Genomic DNA, 16,460 nt, shown 5'->3' with positions numbered 1-16,460 from the left:
GATGATCGCATGCATTGCACCCCTTCTTCTTAAATAGAATCCTCTTTAAATGTTTAAATTCATGTTTATTTAAGAAAAAACTATCATTTCCTCAGTTTGAGTTCTGACACACCCGAGAGTATGCCCGAATCCCTCAAACCAAGGCTCTGATACCAACTTGTAACAACCCAAAAACAACACTAAAATTTTTCGTTTAAAAAATATTAACTTCATTCATTGATTATAGCAAAAACTATCAATCATCACGGTATTTTAAAACATCAGAGTACAAATATATCAAGTTCGGAAATCATATAGGGAGGATGTTGTGCCATCACGTCAGGCCCTTCCCTTTTGAACTGGAAGTACCTGAAACCATAAATATAAACTGTAAGCATAAAGCTTAGTGAGCTTCCCAAAATACCACATACAATAAACATATTCATATAACAACATGTGGTTGTGTCAGGTCCGTATCAACCCTCGGGTCCGTATCAACCCAAATAACAGCAATTAGCTGTGTCAGGTTCGTATCAACCCCCATGTTTGTATCAACCCCGAGTCCGTATGACTCCGAGCCCAAATTAGCTCCATACATAAATCATGAAATCAAATCAGTCAAATTCATACAATAGCATACATTCTACTTATACAATATAGTGGGCCGACCTTGGTGACTTCGAACCACTTAAGGTAGTAAGAAGACTCGCCTCACAGACAGACGAAAAGCTGGAAAACACGTTGCTTTGAAACCCACACTACTAGTCACCTTTACGAATAATAGTAACCAAAACTCAGACTACCACTCAAACACCTAAAATACCCCTAGGTCAAACCCTAGTCAAAATCCTGGTCAAGCCAAAAGTCATCTTTACGAATAACATAGATCCTTTAGGGTGCATGTGAACTTAGGGTTTATGTTTTTCCGCCAAAATAAGTTTTTTGTAATATATAAAACTCATCAGTACGCATGCATCATATTACATAATATGATTACAGAAGACGAGAGAATGATGACTTGTCACTACAATGAAAATAAGAATTTACCAAATGTCGAAGGAGTATGTATTGGAACGCCGACGTACGCAACGAAAATAGGGGAAATATACGACCGAATTGGACACCACAACCTTCGCGCCGATTTGATGAAAGATCTTCAATGCTCAAGTGAATCTCGTTGTTAACGATTTTGAAGATGATTTAGGAGAGGATTACGATGACGTTATGAGCGACGGTGATTAGGCGTCACATACTATTTTACTAGGTTTCGATTATGTTTTTTGTAAATGTTTTTAGTTTATTAAATTATTGTTTTTAGCTTTTTAATCGTTTTTAATTAAATTAATAAAATATTTCTCTTTTATTATTATAAATATGTTTTCTAAAAAATTATATAACTATTAAATTTAATTAAAAAAAAATCAAAAGTTTGGTTGCCTGGTACCATTTTATATTTGTTTGGTGGGTGGAACCGTTGAAGGGAAGTCGGGGAGAAAATGATGTGACATTGACGTGTCAAAAATATAAGACCACACGGTATGGGTCCAAACGAGATGTAACGCCGGTGACTTGGCGCATCGCGACGGCGTCGTAACGGGGGGAACACCCCCCCCCCCAACTCGTTGCTTCTCGTCATGCGATTCTCGTGGCCACGGAAACGAGATGAAACGGCCAAAAATTGAGCCGTTGTAAACTTACCGTTTGAAAACGGTCAAATTCACATTAATTAAAAAAAATTACCTTTTTACCTATATATATATATATATATATATATATATATATATATATATATATATATATATATATATATAGAAGTAAGTTCAAATAAAAACAGCAAATAGTGTGAGAACGTAAAAACACTATGTTTATGTTATTATTCTGTAATGAATTTTGTATATGTGTATTGTTGAAGTAATTCTAATATAAATATTAACTTTCGATTAGTCATATATTCATTACAATGTTATTATTCTATTATAAACTTATATATGTGCATTTTGTAGTAAATTCTAATTTTAATTTTAACCTTTAACTATTCATTTATTCTTTGCTGAATAATGACATAAAGTTGTCGATACAAAATTCATTGCAGAATAATAACATAAAAAAGTGTTTTTACGTTCTCACACTATTTACTGTTTTTATTTGAGCTGTCCCCTATATATATATATATATATATATATATATATATATATATATATATATATATATATATATATATATATACTCATTTCATTTCAAACCTTACACTTCTTTCTATCTACATTTTTATTTCTTTCTAAAAAAATAGAGCAAAACCAAAACACCTCCCCATCATCAAACCCAAACACACAACCAAACACAACCTCGTTTGTCGGGTTTGCCGGTTATGAAGGTTATTTCAACCTTTTATCGACTCAAGGCTCACCACAGATCTCATACCAAGGCGTAGATTTCAACCCCGCTTCACCGCCACTACAGTTTCCCAACTCACCTTACTTTCAACAAAATCAAGGCGGTCAAAACCCAAATTTACAACAAAATCTTTTCCCTTCTTTTGCTTCGATGCAACAACAAAGCAACCAACCATCGCCTACGACACAACAATCGGGTGAAGCGGAAGCGGGAGGTAGTATGAACAAGAAAGGGAAAGGGAAAGGAAAATCAAAAGGGAAATCAATAGCAGTAGAAACAGAAAATGCAGACGTTCCACAATGGTGGACACCGAAGGAGGAATACGCTTTGACGGCGGCTTGGTGTGCTACTTCGAAAAACGAATTTCGCGGAAATGGAATGAAAAAAGGAGCTTATTGGGGGGCGGTGCTCGACAAGTTTCACGTTATTTTAAAGAAAAATCCGTATCGCAACAATGACATATTGAGCAGCAAATGGGGTATGATAACTAAGCGGTGCAGCAAATTCAACGGTATTTACAACCGGCTTGAGGCGCAACAACAAAGCGGAACCAACGACTTCGATTTGTTCAAATCTGCTAAGGAACAATATCGGGTCGAAATGGGTCATGTTTTCGACTTTGAAAAATCATGGGAATTTTTGCGAGCGGATCCAAAGTGGAATAAAACGCCTACATCGTCGGAGGTTCAATCCAAAAGGTCTCGCAATTCTAGCTCGGTCGACGTGTCGGACGCACGGACTAACATTGACCTAAACGCCGATGACGATGAGATCCCGGATGATATCCAAGAGATATCCCCACCACGATGACCACCCGGACGCGACAAAGCGAGACGCGCTGCAAGACATGCGGAGGAGGTGGAGACGAGAGCAAAAGATGCGGCGGAAATGAGAGCGAAATTCGACGAGCACAATTTATTAATAAAAGAAAAAAATGACTTGAAACGTCGTCATTTGGAGTTCCTGGAAAGGCAGGCACGGGAGAAGCAGGAACAAAAAGAGAGGGAACTAATGACACATCAGTTGTCAATTCTTCGGAATAGTAAAAAAAACGAAAGCCAAAAAAAAAATCGAAAGCCAAAAAAAGAAGTAAAAAAAAAACGAAATAGTAAAAAAAAATACAAAAATAAAAATATTTATTTTTAAAAAGTTGGTGTTGCATCTTGTTGCCCATTTCCCCACTTGGTGTTATAACACATTTGCTTATGTGGCATGTGAGGTGGCACAACTTGGTGTTGCACCTTGTTGCCCACACTCAATGCTCTAATGTATTTTGATACCACAACTATCTAATGATGTTAAAGGTACACAATATTTTTATATCACCTTTTAAATTACCTAGATCAGAATGTCATCCCGCTATCTCTTGTATTTTTCGTCATTCATTACCATAAAACTCCTTATTCTTTGTCGAATATTAGAATAAGTCGAATATCGTTACATGGGAAAATTGGCTGCGAGTTACCACACCCAACACTTTTTGGAGGTGGCTTTATAACAAAAAAATAGGTTTACAATTTGTTGTTATTAGGCATCTTTTGTACACTTACCATTTAATTACTTCGTTTTTCAATATATAAGTCTTGGGAAATTTTTTTATTTGTAACCAATATTTCCTTTAATGATTCATGTTGGATACTCACATGAACTATACTAGGAAAAGTATATGATAACCGTGTTCTCGGCCAACAATGTTCCTTCCTCTTGAGTCGTGTGACCCACATCCACCAAACCATCCCTAACCAGTTTGTTCAAGGCAATGAGGCATTATGCAACAACTTCTTACAGCCTATAGTTGGCCTACCAACTCCAACCGAAAGTACAAACAAATGGGTAACATCATCTTTATAACACAACTACACAACAGTTTTGAACATCCGCTCGATTGAAGAACCAAATCTAAAACATTAGGCATATGGTTGTAGCTTTCTAATGTTTGGTTTTTGGCAAAATATTTTTTGAACATACATGGACTAAAGACATTTGAGGAAAAAATTGTTTGTTTTTCCGAAGACATAAAATCTATTTTTTGACTTCTTTTCCCAAAAGACATCTAAAGAAAGATTGTTTACACCACCACCATACAACCGTCATCGTCACCGCCACCGCCGCCACCACTCAGTGGCGGAGCTACATTGGGCGTTGAGGATACTACAGCATCCCCAAAAAAAATGTTTTATATATTAAAAAATTATATGTAAACATACTTTATGTTATTGTACCTCCAACTAAAAAGATTGTATCATGTTTTTTAATTCCCGTGATAGGATTACTACATAGAACATATTGACAATGTTTGTACCCCCATATTAAAATTCTTGGCTCCGCCACTGTCACCACTACCGCCGCCACTACTACCACCTCTACTGCCATCATTGCCACCACCACCCCGCTGCCACAACCAAAACCACTGCCGCAGCCCCCACTCCTCCGCCGTCACATCCACCGGTCCATACATAGTAATGTTATTACTCCAAAATTTATGAATGTAATTTTATAAAAAATTGGTTTCTGTAATCCAAAAAATGTTAACGACGCAGTTTGTTGTCAGTTTACCCGCTACGTCAACCAATAACCCATCACCGACATATCATGAATATAATCTCCATTAGAATCACCCATTATCATAAAATAAATCATTTACCTTTTGCATCCGGACCTAGTTTAACATTTTTCTCCATGCAAATATTATTCTCATCATCATTAAAAGTTGTAATAAGATGGAGCACTACTCTCATGTACACGACCCCATTAACCTTAGTTTTCCTTGATTCCTAACTAACATCCAAATTTCATGTGTTAATACACACTGCATGCATGTGGAAAGGGCAATATTTTCAAAAGGATCATAAGCCAGTTATCAAAAATCAACGTGCAAGTCTGTCCCGCCCATAATGAAAGCCTTGGAAGTCGGAACACCATACAGGCATACATTAGCAACAAGCCCTTCAACCTCTAATCAACAAAATCACTGTATCACTTGTTTGTGATGCAATTTATTTTCCGAAGAAAACCCTTCATCGCAAAATATATAGAGTAAAACGAACCCAACATTCTTGTAAAATATGTAAAATATTTTTACAAAGTTAAGTTATATTTATTTTGCACATTTTAAGTCAACCTTGTGGCTTGTGATTGCCCATACATTTTATCATTTGATGAAACAAACTATCTTTTACCATCTATTCAATCTGCCAAAAGTTTTATAATATCTAAGATGTTTCTATCTAGTAAGTTTGGTATATTAAATGATTATAAAATACAATAAATAATTGATAGAAAGTGAAAGCATAGTAAATCTATTGCAGATAGCACATTAAAAACTCTTGTTTTTGCATATCATGATACATTGTCTAATTAAGATAAGAATTCGGCGTGTTTGGCAACGAGCGTTTGAGAGCTTTAGCTTTTAGTTTTTAACAAAAAAATTGATTTAAACAAAAAGCTATTTTTGATAGTACGAACATTTAGTTTTTAGTTTAAGCAAAAACTTCAAATCTAAAAGCTACTTAATGTAGCGTTTAAGAAAAAATTATTGAGTTTTTAATCAATTTCCATAATTGCCCTTAAAAATATATTTATCTTTTATAAACAATTGTCTTTTTATATAATTTTATATATCTCAAAAGTTTCTATCTACTTTTGTCAAACACTCATATAACAAATAAAACTTACAGTTTCTAGCTTCCGGTCACCAACTAGTTTTGTAAAACACGCTCTTAGGCTATGTTTGGCGTACCAATTGAAAAGCTAGTTGTTAGCTGAAAAGCTAGCTGATAGCTGAAAAGCTAGTTGTTAAACAAAAAACTAGCTGATAGCTGAAAAGCTAGCTGATAAAAAATAACGTTTGATAAAGCTAACTGAAATATATAAAATTAGATAAAAAGACATGTAAGAGTATGTGTTTCTATAATTAATTAAGGGGTGTATTTGGAAATTTTTAAAAAAACTTCTAAAAAGCTAGTCTAAGTAGCTTTTCAAAACGTTAGCTTTTAAGTTAGCTTATAAGCTACTTTTTAACTTACTAAACACGACAACATAAAAAAGCTCGAAAAATAAGCTAGTTTATCAGCTAGCTGTGGCGTGCCAAACACAACCTTAATTAGATCATATCTCTGTTCTATTTGAAAGTACATTATTAAAATAAGAATTGGTTATAAATATATACCTATTTTATCTAAAAAAATACATCTTCAAATTTTACAAATTAAAACATATTTTACCAATATATGAACTTTACCTTTGTACAAATTTGATTATTTTTTCCAACATATAACTAGTGGTTACACAATTCTATCAAATACTCCATAAATCGACAAAATAGTCATCAAACCATTCCAATAACATCCCTGTCATCCACCAAACATCTTTCTCACTTTGACAAGTAATTACAAGATAAATCCATCTTCCGGTCACCAACAAAATTGCTATTGAAAGTCTAATTAGTGGTGCCCGCCAAAATCATCGCAATCGCAAGTGAAAAGACAATTTTGTCCCTACAAACAACACCATTTACACTCACAAACTAAAGATTCAACCAATCAAGTTTCCCACACTTTGTTAGCATTTAGCAGTTTACTACTACTTATCACTTCCATCATTTATATATAAAACCAAAAGCGAACAGTCTTCTCTGCGGAAATCAAGGGGTCTTACGTCAATACGTCATCGTTCATTATTGGTAGGTATATTGATGATCCTCCAGTTTCATTTCAATAATCGTTTCATCTTCTTCTATTTGGATTTCAATTTCATCAGCTTCTTCGAAGTATTGGTTAATTAATCCGTGTTTTGAGATATGGTTGGTTGAATAGTGTATAAAGCTATTGTTGAAGGTGATTATGATTTTACTACACGCATATTTAATTAGCTGTATATGTAATCGATTTCAAAATACGTGAAGCAATGATAATTTCTCAATTCGTGTTCTGTATTTGAATTACTTATTCTAATAGTTGTATTTGAATGATTCGTAAATAATAACTGTTGATTTTTTGTTAATTTTTCTTCTTTGCAGTGTAAGACCTAGAAATCAAGAGAATGGGGGAGACAGATGATATCATGGAAGCTGTGAGGATGGAAGCAGTTGATTTGGTAAGAGTTAATTTCGATGTTAATGGCGACTTTTACAGAATCACTTTGTTGTTTTTTTACTTAAAAGGAACGTGAATTATTTCTACAGTTTGATAACGAATCTAAATTTGGATTATAGGAAACGATTCCAATTGAGGAAGTTTATGAAAATTTGAGATGTTCTAAAGACGGGTTATCATCAGAGGATGCTGAGAAGAGATTAGAAATTTTTGGATACAACAAACTTGAAGAGAAGAAGGTTAATTGTTTGTTTTTTTTCAGGGTTTTAGGCTTGTAAAATGTAAATGTCTGTTAAGATGATTTTGGATTGATTGAAAATTATAATTTTCAGGAGAGCAAGTTCTTGAAGTTTTTAGGGTTCATGTGGAATCCTCTGTCATGGGTTATGGAAGTTGCAGCAATTATGGCCATTGCACTTGCCAATGGAGGAGTAAGCAATCTAAATGCATTTATAATACATAGTACTATGTTGAAAGCAGACTGCAAAAATTTACAGAAAAACTTTTGTATTTTGAAAAATTTTAATGTTAATATTATAAAAGACTTTATATATTTTGTTTTTTTCAGATTAAATCTCGAACTTTTTTTTATAAAAAAACTTATGTTTTTCCATTTTTTCTATTTGACCATTTTAGTAGGATTTTTTTTCGAAAAAACTTGTTTAATGTGAGGGTTTTTTTTGGAAAAAATAAATAAAAAGTTGAGGGTTTTTTCGGAAAAATTAAGTTTATGGTGTTTTGGAAAAAATAAACAATGGAGGGTTTTTTTTTGAAAAAACATGAATAAATGCAAGGTTTTTTTCAGAAAAAAAATAAAAATAAAGTTGAGGTTTAATGTGGAAAAACCCAATATATAAGATTTTTTATGATATTAACCCGCTTTAACCCTTTGTACAAAATTTATCCAATCAAAATTGGGTTAATCTGAAAAAAAAACCTTATATTTTGTGTATTTTATGGATTAAACCTCAAATTTATGTTTTGCCTGAAAAACACCTTGTATTTTTTTTTTCATTTTTTCCGAAAAATCCCATCAACTTTGTATTTTTCCAAAAAACCCTCAACCTTCTAAATGTTTCCAAATAAACCCTCAACATTTTTAGTTTTTCTCGAAAACCCCCTCATATTTTACAATTTTTTTTTGGAAAAAAATGACTAAAAGGGTCAGATCAGAAAAAATTAAAAAATACAAGGTCTTTTTTAGGCAAAAAATAAATTTGAGGTTTAATCCTGAAAAAACACAAAATATAAGGACTTTTTTACATCAACCCATCAAAATTCAAAGACATTTTCAAAATTAACCATTTTTAACATATTATATCAAGTTTCACCACCTTAATTATGTAATCATTTATATCATGTCAAAATGGTTAATTTGAAAAAAAAAATGTTTGGATCTTTTTTGGTTCAATTGGAAAAAATATAGTATAAGTGGTTAAACTGCGAAACTATATAATGGTTTTCTTGCAATTTTCCAAAAGCTACATTAAATAATATGATAATATTAGGTTCATGATGTTTCTTTGTAAATAAGTTCATAATTTATTTATTTATTTATTTATTTTGCAGGGTAAACCACCAGATTGGCAGGATTTTGTTGGAATCATCACACTGCTTGTGATCAATTCAACAATAAGTTTTATAGAAGAGAATAATGCTGGTAATGCTGCAGCAGCTCTCATGGCACGCCTTGCACCCAAAGCAAAGGTAATTAACATTTTCTTTTTGTATATTTTTTAAATCATATAATTTTTCTTTTTTTATTTATTAGATTAATCAATTAAGAAAATGAAAATTTAGGTGCTTCGTAATGGAAAATGGAATGAAGAAGATGCAGCGATTCTTGTTCCAGGTGATATAATCAGTATTAAACTTGGGGATATTGTTCCAGCTGATGCTCGACTTCTTGAGGGTGATCCATTAAAGATTGATCAGGTTGTTTTTTGTTATCATAATAGTCGTTGTTTTATTAAAATTAATTTTTTTTAAGTTAAATAATAGTTTATTTTGTTATAACTTATTTGGGTTTTAAATTTTAATGTTACTTCTATCATGTTTAAGTTTTTATTTTGGGTTAAAGTTGAAATTTTGTATTTTCCCATAATAGTCACTAAACTTTATTTTATCCATCTAGGATCCCTAACCAGTTTTTTTTCCCTATTAATACCTTAATGGTATAAAAAATACAAAAAAAAAATTGTCCTCTTTTCCCAGAAGTTATAAAGAGGACAAATTTTCTTTGTTTAAGTGTAAAAAATAAAAAATAAAAAATAAAAAGAAACATTTAGTGACCATTATGGGAAAATACAAATTGTTGATTGGCCAATTTCAACTTTTCTTTTTACTTTTGTTAATAAAAATTGGGTTAATCTCATAAAATATCTTATATGTTTGTGTTTTTTCCAGATTAAACCTCAATTTTATTTTTTTTCCTGAAAAAAGACCTTGTTTTTTTTCGTTTTTTCCGAAAAAACCCTCAACTATTTTTATTTTTTTCGAAAAAACCCTCACATTTTACATATTTTTTCGGGAAAAAAATGACTGAAAGGGCCAGATCGGAAAAAAAAAACAAAATGAAAAAAATGCAAGGTTTTTTTCACGAAAAAAAATAAATTTTACGTTTAATCCAAAAAAAACACAAAATATAAGGTCTTTTATGAGATCAACCCATGAAAGTTCATTATTAGTATTAAAAAATTTAACGGAGTAGAGATAAAAATTCTACACTGTATTTTAACATCAAGTAAACATCCATTCCATTCCTACCGCCAACCAAACATAATTATGGAATGTAATGACGCATTCCATTCCCCAATCCATTCATTTGTCATTCCATTCCATCCAACCAAACAGACACTGATTCCGATTCCTTCCATCTTTTAATTAACTCCAATTGGTTGATACTACAGTCTGCACTAACAGGCGAGTCCCTTCCCGTAACAAAGCACCCAGGGGAGGGAGTTTATTCAGGCTCCACATGCAAACAAGGAGAGATTGAAGCAGTAGTCATTGCCACAGGAGTGCATACTTTTTTTGGAAAGGCTGCACATCTTGTAGACTCTACAAACCAAGTAGGCCATTTTCAAAAGGTACAAAACCACATACACATCTACCTTTTTTTGATTTTATAAAAGTGTATTTTGGTAATAATAATAAAGATGTTATCATATCTTGTAGGTTTTGACAGCAATTGGAAACTTCTGTATATGCTCAATTGCGGTTGGAATGATAATAGAAATCATTGTGATGTATCCAATTCAACATAGGAAATATCGCCCTGGAATTGACAATTTGTTAGTTCTTCTCATTGGTGGAATTCCTATTGCCATGCCTACAGTTTTATCTGTCACAATGGCAATTGGTTCCCATCGTTTATCTCAACAGGTTGATTATAAATTCTTTTTAGTTCTATTTTGGGAGATTTTGTTATTGTACTTTATTTTTTTTCTTTTCAAACCGTAGAAATTTCAAATATTGTTCAATGTTTTTAACTTTTTTGAATGGATATTACAAGTCAAAATTGTTAATTTGGAAAGATACAAGTGAAAACCTGTTATAACCGGTCAAAATGGTTAATTTGGAAAAATGTCTGAAACTTGTTTGATTTGATAACCGGTCAAAAATGTCAAAATGGTTAATTTGGAAAAATGTTTGAAACTTTTTGAATGCATATTACAAGTCAAAATTGTTAATTTGAAAAAGTACCGGTGAAAACCTGTCATAACAGGTCAAAATGATTAATTTGAAAAAATGTTTGAAACTTGTATGATTTGATTGGAAAAAGTAAAGTGTTAGTTATTAAATCGTAAAATTGTTCAAAATATAATGGTTTTCTTTGTAATTTGCTCTTTAATGAATGATGTTTTGTTATCTAAAGGACTTAATATGTAAATATGTGAAACTACAGGGGGCTATCACGAAAAGAATGACAGCAATAGAAGAAATGGCAGGCATGGATGTTCTTTGCAGTGATAAAACAGGGACTTTAACACTAAACAAACTTACTGTTGACAAAAATTTAATAGAGGTTTGATTATTCCTTTGAACATTCACTAGGCTTCAAAGCTATTTTATTTTAACATTTTTGATTTATTTTTTTTTTCTCTTGTAGATATTTGCTAAAGGAGTGGATGCTGACATGGTGGTATTAATGGCTGCAAGAGCATCTAGAGTTGAAAATCAAGATGCAATAGATGCTGCGATAGTAGGAATGTTAGCTGACCCAAAAGAGGTACAACTTTTCAAATAATAAAAAACACACTACTCTATTGACCTGGATTTTTTAATATTATTTTAAATAATATAATATATTTAATTTAATTCAGGCAAGAGCTGGAATTAAAGAGATTCATTTCCTACCATTCAACCCAACTGATAAACGAACAGCATTGACATATCTTGATGATGAAAATAAAATGCATCGTGTCAGTAAAGGTGCCCCTGAACAGGTAAAGCAAGTGACACACATACATTTTTTTTTAAAGTCATTATTTATTAACTTATTATTTTTGTTTTATTGTTCTCAGATCCTGAATCTTGCACATAATAAATCAAACATTGAGAAAAGAGTTCATACTGTGATCGATAAATTTGCTGAGCGTGGTTTGCGATCCCTTGCAGTTGCATATCAGGTTTGAAATCTTTTTTTCCTTTGGCTAGATGAAAAAATTAGCAATGTATTTTTATTTATTTGTTTGTTATAGCATCATACTTCCATTTTTTTATTTATTACAACATTATACTCTTAATTGTTTTTTTCTTTTCATCGAACAATCTACAGTGAAAATTAATAAATAATTTGATGGAAGAAATAAAAGTGGAATGTATAATAAATAATTTAATGGAAGTACGTTGCTATATATTTTATTTAAATCTTTTTCGGCTAAATGTGAACAATAACAATGCACTTTCATTTAATCGAGTACTATACTATTCTACTTTTCTCTTTCTTTTTACTACAATATTATACTTTCAACTTTTTTTTTATTAAATCATTGTAATTTGAAAAATCTACCCATTTATAGCAGTGTAAATTGTTATATATTTGGATGACATTGTATAATTAGGTACAGATTTTGTTAAAAAAAGAATTTCATTACTAGGGAAAACCTTACAGTTTTTTTTAAATAAAACAATTTTTAAAATAGGAAGTTCCAGAGGGAAAGAAGGAAAGCCCAGGAGGTCCATGGGAATTCATCGGCCTCATGCCTCTCTTTGATCCTCCACGACATGACAGTGCAGATACAATTAGGAGAGCCTTGAATCTTGGAGTAAGCGTTAAAATGATCACAGGTATTATTAATTAAACATTTTCACTAATTAAAACATTCCTATAATAAACTCTTTTATGTATATGATTACCTTCAATAGGTGATCAATTAGCAATAGGAAAAGAAACAGGAAGACGTCTTGGAATGGGAACAAACATGTATCCTTCCTCTGCATTACTTGGACAAAACAGAGACGAATCCATCGTTGCATTGCCTGTTGATGAGTTGATTGAGAAAGCAGATGGTTTTGCTGGCGTTTTCCCTGGTAAATTCAAATCCTCAAAAATCATTATAGTTTTCCAATAATTCAATTAACAATATATGTAATATTTACATGAGAAAATTGTAAATTTAACCAAATTCTTTAATTACTTTGTGGAAAATAGCCAAAAAAAAACCCAAATTACAAATATAGCCATGAAAATCGCAGATGGATTAAGCCCATCTGCGATTTTAGCATTCCATCTGCGAACATACAAGTCGCTAAAGCACAGTCGTGCTTTAGCGACTTGTACGTTCGCAGGTGGTTTTTTTTTTAGTTTTTTTTTATTTTTTCTGTATAAATACCCCAATCTTTGACTGAAATCGCAGATGAACTAAGTTCATCTGCGATTTCCTCTCATCCCACCTGCGATTTTGCGTTTTTCTTTTCAATTTTTTTTTTTTTTTTTTTTAAATTTTGACTACAAAATTAATAGGGTTTAACTACGAAACAACCTTATTATATATAAAGTTTTACAAAAAATTATAAATTTAGTTCTTATTTTTTTGGAACATTTGTTTAAAACATCTCTAATAAAATGAATTCTTCAACAAAAACTTTGAAAAATAAAATCGTCCTTAGTGCCTCTAGAGAGAGTTCTCCAAAAAAAAAGTTTGAAAAATGAAAGAAGGAAAAAAAATTACGTTTTTATACCCCTGAAAAAGGGGAAATCACGGATGGACGCAAAATCACAGATGGACTGAGTCCATCTGCGATTTTGGTGGCTTATTTTGTAATTTGGGTTTTTTTTGGCTATTTTCTACAAAGTAATTATGATATTAGACTATTTTTGTAATTTTCTCTATTTACATTCTAACACGTACATACATACAGAGCATAAATATGAGATTGTGAAACGTCTACAAGCGAGAAAACATATATGTGGAATGACTGGTGATGGAGTGAATGATGCACCTGCACTTAAAAAAGCAGACATTGGAATAGCGGTTGCTGATGCAACTGACGCGGCTCGTAGCGCGTCTGATATTGTGTTGACTGAGCCTGGTCTTAGTGTTATTATCAGCGCTGTTTTAACTAGTCGTGCTATTTTTCAAAGGATGAAAAATTACACTGTAAGTTTATATTTTATAGTCTCAAATACTTTAGTAAAGTTTTTGTATTTTTTTTTTTTAATGTTTGTGTTATTTTATGCAGATTTATGCGGTTTCCATTACTATCCGTATTGTGGTACGTTACAATTATATATTAAATTTAATCTTTATGTTTCCAACTTTTTTAATATTTGTAATACAAATTAATTTTTTATGTTTCGAGCTTGTTTAATCTATGATACATATTAGTTATACACAACTAATTTATTTTGGTAATAAATGTTTACAACAGCTTGGTTTCATGCTGCTTGCCCTTATATGGAAGTTCGACTTTCCACCCTTTATGGTGCTTATCATTGCTATTCTTAATGATGGTTAGAGTTTTTAGTTACACCTTTCTTTAATTCTTATTATCTATATAGGCAAAAAAAAACACTTCATGAAATCTAAATATTAATTAACAATACTATCTAAATTCTAAAGTCTAAACTAAAAGGTTTTTTTTTTTTTTGTAAATCTTTTTTATATTTGATTTACAGGTACAATTATGACGATCTCCAAAGATAGAGTAAAACCCTCTCCGTTACCTGACAGCTGGAAGTTGTCAGAGATTTTTGCTACCGGAATCATTCTTGGTAGCTACTTAGCTATGATGACAGTCATCTTCTTTTGGGCTGCATACGAAACCAACTTTTTTCCGGTAACAAATTAATTATTTTGTTCTGATGAAAACTGTGGATAAGGTCCAAAAAAATTTCTATTTACACCATCGGTCCAGAACATGAAATAACTTTTACGCCCTTTAAGTTATATTTTTACATTTTTCTAATATTTACTTTATTATTAAGAAATGGGCCAAATCCATAAAAAGTTTTTGTGTTTTGGATGGTGAGTTAAAAAAATTTGGACTTATCAAAAATAGTTTTTAGCAAACCAAATTTACGGTTTACTTTTTTTTAGCTAAACAAGTGCTAATGAGTTTCCATTTGACCCATTTTGGTAATTTTAGCGAGTGTTTGGAGTGTCAAGCCTTAAAAAAGGAGCACGTGACGATTTCAGAAAGCTAGCTTCAGCTATATACCTACAAGTCAGTACAATCAGTCAGGCTCTCATATTCGTTACTCGATCTAGAAGTTGGTCATTTTATGAACGACCCGGAGCTCTTCTTATGGGGGCTTTCTTAATTGCTCAACTGGTAAGTTAAAAGTTAAAACTCAAGGGTTATTTCGTAAATTCACCAAAATGAGATACAAAACTAAATACCCAATTCGATAAAAAAATTATTTATTTATTTATTTTTTTTTGTTTTATCAGATTGCAACATTAATTGCCGTTTATGCAAACTGGAGTTTCGCTGCAATCGAAGGAATCGGATGGGGTTGGGCGGGAGTTATATGGCTTTACAACATCGTCTTCTACATTCCTCTCGATTTCATTAAATTCTTCACAAGATACGCTTTAAGTGGAAGAGCTTGGGATCTAGTCATCGATCAAAGGGTAAAAACTTCAATTCAACAAATGAATTTCAATTAACTTTTTGAATTTGAATTTCATTTTTTTTTTCAGGTTGCTTTCACAAGAAAAAGAAACTTCGGGAAAGAAGATCGTGAGCTTAAATGGGCTCAAGCCCAAAGAACTCTACATGGACTCGACCCACCCGAAACCCAATATGTTGAACGAAACAACCATAATGAGCTTAATCAAATGGCTGAAGATGCAATTCGTAGAGCTGAGATGACAAGGTAAAGGATTAATTAATAATTAATTAAGCCCTATTATGGAATATGTGAAACTATTGGTTATTTGTTTTATTAATTTTTGTTGTAGGTTGAGAGAATTGCTTACGTTGAAGGGTCATGTGGAATCGGTTGTAAAATTAAAGAACATCGATATCGATACCATCCAACAATCCTATACTGTTTGAGAAGTACATCGTACTAAATACTTCATGTTTGAAATCTAAATCTATGTATGTAGTGTACATGTTTGCGAATAGTAGTAATTTGTCGTTTTAAGTTACGAGTAATGGAATTATTGATTTATAGAGCATTTTCTGTGTGCTATTTTGTTGGTGTTGTATTCAAATGGTCATCGAAGGAATGTAAATACAAGGTGACTACATCATCAGTTAATCAATCCCATATACATTAATATCATGTGGAATAATAAAAAGAAGAAAAATACATTATAATGCGTCCTAACATTTTTGTGTTACGATAATCCCTATTATAATAAAATAAATTTTTTGATTGACACATGTTATATTTTTATGTACATTTATTGTCATGTCATATATTTTTAGCATTTTTTTTTATTTGATATAAATCCTAAATTTTAAGAAGTTCAAAATTGAATTTTAATTTTTTTTCCCGGATAATCTTCATAAAAACGTTTTATTTTCTTACTATTT

At 31.7% G+C, this 16,460-nt stretch overlaps 1 protein-coding gene across 3 annotated transcripts; it reads left to right on the top strand.

The window, feature by feature from the left end:
• The first annotated feature begins 6,899 nt into the window (after nt 1–6,899).
• LOC145167113 (plasma membrane ATPase 3-like) lies at nt 6,900–16,186 on the top strand. Of its 3 annotated transcripts, none has more exons than XM_079086206.1 (22): nt 6,900–7,054; nt 7,391–7,467; nt 7,586–7,705; nt 7,799–7,897; nt 9,036–9,173; nt 9,267–9,401; nt 10,376–10,555; nt 10,644–10,850; nt 11,374–11,493; nt 11,578–11,697; nt 11,792–11,914; nt 11,993–12,097; nt 12,614–12,758; nt 12,837–13,001; nt 13,833–14,071; nt 14,154–14,186; nt 14,343–14,424; nt 14,590–14,750; nt 15,060–15,245; nt 15,365–15,547; nt 15,617–15,792; nt 15,878–16,186. In XM_079086206.1, the coding sequence occupies exons 2-22, from the start codon at nt 7,414–7,416 to the stop codon at nt 15,972–15,974; spliced, it is 2,868 nt and encodes a 955-aa protein (XP_078942332.1). In that variant the 5' UTR covers nt 6,900–7,054; nt 7,391–7,413; the 3' UTR covers nt 15,975–16,186. The 3 variants fall into 3 exon arrangements, with proteins under 3 accessions (XP_078942332.1, XP_078942334.1, XP_078942333.1); XM_079086208.1 differs by having other exon boundaries at nt 6,913–7,058; XM_079086207.1 differs by lacking the exon at nt 6,900–7,054 and adding an exon at nt 7,072–7,208.
• Nucleotides 16,187–16,460: the final 274 nt, after the last annotated feature.

This window comes from Lactuca virosa, chromosome 3 (genome assembly GCF_052849685.1).
Source record: "Lactuca virosa cultivar CGN04683 chromosome 3, Lactuca_virosa_CGN04683_v6, whole genome shotgun sequence".
Classification (NCBI taxonomy): Eukaryota; Viridiplantae; Streptophyta; class Magnoliopsida; order Asterales; family Asteraceae; genus Lactuca; species Lactuca virosa.
This window is presented reverse-complemented; position numbering and strand designations above follow the sequence as displayed.

What these genes read in the sequence shown, in the direction of transcription:
- LOC145167113 (XM_079086206.1), top strand. Translation starts at nt 7,414, where the DNA reads ATGGGGGAGACAGATGATATCATGGAAGCTGTGAGGATGGAAGCAGTT. An exon ending in AAGCGTTAAAATGATCACAG is followed by an intron (nt 12,759 to 12,836) that starts GTATTATTAATT and finishes TACCTTCAATAG; the next exon opens with GTGATCAATTAGCAATAGGA. An exon ending in ACGAAACCAACTTTTTTCCG is followed by an intron (nt 14,751 to 15,059) that starts GTAACAAATTAA and finishes TGGTAATTTTAG; the next exon opens with CGAGTGTTTGGAGTGTCAAG.